The 5,648-nt window shown below is 47.4% G+C and overlaps 2 protein-coding genes across 2 annotated transcripts; one reads left to right on the forward strand and one right to left on the reverse strand.

The window, feature by feature from the left end:
• Positions 1-575: 575 nt before the first annotated feature.
• On the reverse strand, positions 576-1,388 carry LOC137426188 (histone H2B 1/2-like). The gene has a single exon (XM_068114879.2). It carries the CDS (start codon positions 1,365-1,367, stop codon positions 987-989), a length of 381 nt encoding a protein of 126 aa, XP_067970980.2. The 5' UTR covers positions 1,368-1,388; the 3' UTR covers positions 576-986.
• A 1,946-nt stretch (positions 1,389-3,334) lies between these two features.
• On the forward strand, positions 3,335-3,745 carry LOC137426189 (histone H3). Its single transcript, XM_068114880.2, has one exon. It carries the CDS (start codon positions 3,335-3,337, stop codon positions 3,743-3,745), a length of 411 nt encoding a protein of 136 aa, XP_067970981.1.
• Positions 3,746-5,648: the final 1,903 nt, after the last annotated feature.

The raw sequence follows: 5,648 nt of genomic DNA on the forward strand, positions 1-5,648 counted from the left end.
TCCACTACATTGTAAATGCATTATATTTACCTTCAAGATTTACAATGTAGTGGAGCCTCGTGTCCCCTGCAGCTTAATGACCCCCTTTGCCCTACTGGAATATAAGACCCGTCTCTTCGCTGACGGCAATACCAATCTCTGCTGCGATGGCTAATCTATGGGGGAAAAAAAAAAAAAACGATTCCTGGGAGATTCAGCTCTCCGTGCTCCGTGTTTGCATTTGCAGTTTTGACGTGTGTCCATGTACCCATAAAAAAAGATTTCTTTTTTGGGATCACAAACACCCAGGAGTTACGCGAATCCTCGTATCCTCGTTACCGCAGATACTTTTTTTTTTTTTGAAATTCCAACTTCTTTCCTGGAAGTCCTTGCAGTGTTGATGTTTTATACCTCTCCCACTTTTCTCCCGAAGTCCCTGCTCTCAAACGTTGTGTTTGTGTCCTTTCCCCTCTCTCCCCATCTTGTCTACCGCTCCCCTTATTTTTTGTGTTTTATGTGTCGGTTTGACTTTTTGTGTGATTAATGTTAGCTCTTTCACGAGCCTCGATCTTGTATACAATAAAAAACAATTTAAAAAAATCCACCGTAGTTGGATTTATTGAATTCCGTTCTCAAGTTATATCACGACAGACACGGATTCTTTTATAATACAGATAGGAGCAGGTTGGACAAACGTTGGTCCTCCTCAAATTTAATCCTGACGACCGAACAAACATACCCACCTCACAAATTATGTTCTAAGTCGTTATGACAAATACCAACCCTATCCATGGAATAATAGGAAGTTTTAACAGGACTACTTTTTACTTCAGTATAATGCTGATTACCTGACCTGCACTTTAATATGAACCACATTTCTAGTTAAGAGTTTCACGTGGTTCTTTCACCAAGGATACACGAGAAGCAAAAGTCGCACTCCATTAAAGAAACATTGAGTGGCTCTGAAAAGAGCCGTTTGGGGATGAACTAGAGAAACGAGTCCGAGCTCACTTGGAGCTGGTGTACTTGGTCACGGCCTTTGTACCTTCGGACACGGCGTGCTTGGCCAACTCCCCGGGAAGGAGCAGACGCACTGCCGTCTGGATCTCCCGCGATGTGATGGTGGAGCGCTTGTTGTAATGCGCCAGACGAGATGCTTCGGATGCGATGCGCTCAAAGATGTCGTTAACGAAGGAATTCATGATGCTCATCGCTTTGGAAGAAACACCCGTATCGGGGTGAACTTGTTTCAGCACCTTGTAGATGTAAATGCCGTAGCTTTCCTTTCTGCGATGACGCCGTTTACCGGGACCCTTCCGAGTCGCTTTAGAAACGGTTTTCTTCGAACCCTTCTTTGCTGCTCCTTGCTTGGGCTGATCCGTAGGCATGACGAGAAGATATTGAACCACTTAAATATGAACCTTCAGAGAAAGAATAAGAAGACGAGTGTGAACTGTGAACGATTCCCTCTTATAAAGGGTTCATATGCAAATACGTGGATCACAAAGCGTTTCGAGGTGGAGTGTGCACAAGCTGATGCTCAGTCATTGGTTAGATGAAAAGTGGGCGTGTATCATTCCTGATCCGAATTTCCCTTCAAAATAACCAAATTCGTCACCTTCGCATGCAATTCAGTAAAGTTATTTGGATTTCTCTTTTTGTGGACAAATCATGGCGTTCTGTCACTTCCAAACCAAATACAGAACATTCGATGATTATGAACTTTGCACTTAATGCACAATAATCTGGAAAACAACAATGCGTGAGAGTGGGCCCATCGCAGGTATCCGCGTTGGGTTTTTCCAGCCTTGACAGTTCAAGGTGCGCAAGGAATTTAGACCCAGCAGGTGTCCATTCGGTCCGTCATTCTTGCACCTCATCAACACCAGACCAATTTATATCAAAAAGGAGAAATATATTTTTATATCACTTGTTTCTTTCCGGGGGTGGGGGAGAGGGGGGGGGGGGGGAGTTATTCTTTCCGGGGGTGGGGGAGAGGGGGGGGGGAGTTATTCTTTCCGGGGGAGGGGGAGGGGGAGAGGGGAGAGGGGGGGGGAGTTATTCTTTCCGGGGGTGGGGGAGAGGGGGGGGGGAGTTATTCTTTCCGGGGGTGGGGGAGAGGTGGGGGGAGTTATTCTTTCCGGGGGTGGGGGAGAGGGGGGGGGAGTTATTCTTTCCGGGGGTGGGGGAGAGGGGGGGGGGGGGAGTTATTCTTTCCGAAGACGGCTCTTCTGTGAGAAACACCACATCGACCATACACCACCTCTTGACGAGCGAGACCCCTCCCTCCCCCCGCCCTCCCACAGCCAACAATCCGCAATGGTGTTCACAATGACCCATCCTTGCTCAAGCGACCAAGAAGTTCTGCAAATATCCCTAGACGTCTCGATCTACATTATTTCCGGGTACTTATCTCATTCCGATTTAGACGAATGTAGTTTCTGCTGCCACGACCTTTCCGGAGGAACCACTCCACACATTAACAACTGAGTTAAGACCCTTGCCTTATTACCGTTTGATGTCCCCTCTTCTTTACTCTCTTTACTCTCAAGTTCTGCACAAATCCATTCTAACAGATAAATGCACAAAAATGGATTTGTCGGTATCGAGTTTTGTAGACGGTGGATGACGCTCTCCTCGTGTCCTCAAACAGACCGACGAGGGAGGTCAAAATGTCGCCGGCAACGCCATCAGATCGGAGCTCTGGAAACAAAATAATTTAATCTTCTGCTTGTGTTCGGCGATGGAATTACCATTCTGCGGGGTTTGCGCAATTGCACGTTCGTCTTTCAAGCAAGCTTTTGTTACGTCCATTTGCTGTTTCTCGATTCATTGAAAATGTGCGGTTCCTGCAATATCGCAATAATATTTTATTTACAAATAACGTACAACGACTGTAATATAATAAAAATGTCGTTCCGTCCCACCTCGACAAACTACCCAATTTTGAAATCGATTAGTGAGTGAATTCTTTTATATTGCGGGACACAAACGGATTTGCCTTTTGCTTCTTCACGTTCACGGAAGCGCTGAACAGGCCCAAAGGAGCTCAGGATAGATATTGGTGGGAGAAACGAGCAAGGGAAGGCGGACGGAGCTTTCCCTCGCGGAGCGGATCACATCGGGCTCAGATTTGAGCCAATGGAGAGGGGAGAATGAAGTTTCGACCAATGGATGGAGCGTGAGGTGGGGCTTAATTCTTCAGCGAATGGGAATGGTTTTGAGGCAGCCAATAGCAAATAGCCGAAGCGTCTCGCAGTCGCGGCGCAAACAAAATCAGACCACGCATTTGTCATCTTGTTTCATTCGCTGTTGTTTTGTTTTGTGTAAATTGTGTTGATCTTTGTCGGTGACGATGGCTCGAACGAAGCAAACCGCCCGTAAATCGACTGGTGGAAAAGCTCCCCGAAAGCAGTTGGCGACAAAGGCGGCACGGAAAAGTGCTCCAGCCACCGGTGGCGTGAAAAAGCCGCATCGTTACCGTCCAGGAACTGTGGCGCTGCGCGAGATCCGGCGCTACCAAAAGTCCACGGAGCTGCTCATTCGCAAGCTGCCGTTTCAGCGCCTCGTCCGTGAAATCGCACAGGATTTCAAGACCGATTTGCGATTCCAGAGCTCCGCAGTGATGGCGCTGCAGGAGGCGAGCGAGGCCTACCTCGTTGGGCTGTTTGAGGACACTAATTTGTGCGCGATTCACGCCAAACGTGTCACCATCATGCCCAAGGACATCCAGCTGGCACGACGTATCCGCGGGGAGCGAGCTTAACCCGCTGATCCAACGTCTTGTGCACACCTTCCGCACCACACCACCCAACGGCTCTTTTCAGAGCCACAACACCTTTCTTGAAAGCATAATCGACATTTCACATTACTCAATGTATCACTGATTTTGTGTACAATATGTATACACAGTATATCTGTCGAAAGGAAATCCGTTTTGTGAAGCACTTTTGCCTTATTTTTAATGAAGACCTCGAGAAGGATCCGTGATGAAACAATATGGTGTCGTCTGCCTGTGTCTCAGGGGAAGAGGGTTCAGGATCATTCAATGAAACCGCCACGTGGCTGACAAGTGATAGTTTTTGGAGTTCATCTGTTATGTAACATGCCAGGAGGGGGGAGGGGAGGAGGAAGAGGAGAAGGGGAGGAGGAAAGGGGAGGGGGAGGGGTCATATCAAAGTACAGCTCAAGTGATGTTGGTAATTGTGGATGGTCGAGGACATTGGTGAAAATTAACATTTATTACACATAATCTGCCCCTCGGTTATCGACACAACCTTAACAAAACCAGTTCCCACCGCCACCTTTCCATTTTAACCACAACGTGTATTATTTGACCCTTTCAGCTTCATCTCATGAAAACAAAAGCGAAATAAACTCCACTGTCTGCATTGCATTTTTGGTGCCAAACAATACTGTTACGGGGTCCTCCCCTATCCTCTGATCTCGGCAAACCTCCGAACCCCGAAGGAGTCCCCGGTACAAAGATGTGCTATCCTTGGTTGAAAACAAGCCAATCAATAACGAGTCCACACCAAGGGTTACGAACAAGCCGCCATCTATATATATAAAACACAGTTTGTGTGTGTGTGTGTGTGTGTGTGTGTGTGTGTGTGTGTGTGTGTGTGTGTGTGTGTGTGTGTGTGTGTGTGTGTGATGTTACCGATAGACTCCTAAACGGAGAGGCTCACATACTTGATATTTGGTACAAACATGGCCGTTGAGCCTGGAAAGAACATGGCCGACCTAAAAATTTATTTAATAATTTTTTTTTTTACCATATTTTTACCTCAGCGCATTTCAGCGAGGAATATTATGACCGGAATGGCAGAGCAGCACGCTGATTCGCTCAGAGCGATCACATGATGTTCCTTGCCGCCATTAACTCAGTTACGCGTTCGCACGTATTTCAGAGCGAAAAGCGATTGCGTTTTTTCACATTTGAGCGAGGAACATTGCCATTCACACCACATAGGTTTATTTTTCTTTCATCTTTAGATCCATATTTTTTGCCATAACGTAGCGCATTATGGCTCTCTCGAGCTCGAGTTAGCCAATCACCTGGGAGCATGAGGCCACGTTGGCCACGCCCACGACACGACGCAGAGTTGCAATCGATCGCTCAGAGCGATCACGTGATGTTCCTTGCCGCGCGATTGCGTTTTTTCACATTTCAGCGAGGAACATTGCCATTCACACCACATAGGTTTTTTTTTCTTTCATCTTTAGATCCATATTTTTTTTCAGCGAGGAATATTATACACAGAATCTGAATCGGTGGCAGAGCAGCGTGCTGTTTCGACGATTCGCGTGCCCTCCCCCCTCCCCCTCCCCTCCCCGCTCCCCCTCCCCCTCCTACCCTCCCCCTTCCCCCTCCCCCCGTTCCCCTCCCCTCCCCTTACCCCTCCCTTCCCCCGCCCGGCAATGCCGGGTACTTCTGCTAGTATCTATCTATAATTCCAGTAATCTCTGTGTGTTTGTTTGTACGTTTGTACGTTTGTACGTTTGTACGTTTGTTTGTTTGTCTGTGACCGCTGTTTCTCGACAACCACGGGTCCGATATACTTTAAACTTGCCAGGTATATTGCTGGGGACCCGAGGATGTGCCTTTTCAAGGTTTGAAATTAATCGGACACGTACTTACCGAGCTATGGCGATTTAGCCGTTCG

This window comes from Myxine glutinosa, chromosome 4 (assembly GCF_964187855.1).
Source record: "Myxine glutinosa chromosome 4, kmMyxGlut1.1, whole genome shotgun sequence".
NCBI classification, from domain to species: Eukaryota; Metazoa; Chordata; class Myxini; order Myxiniformes; family Myxinidae; genus Myxine; species Myxine glutinosa.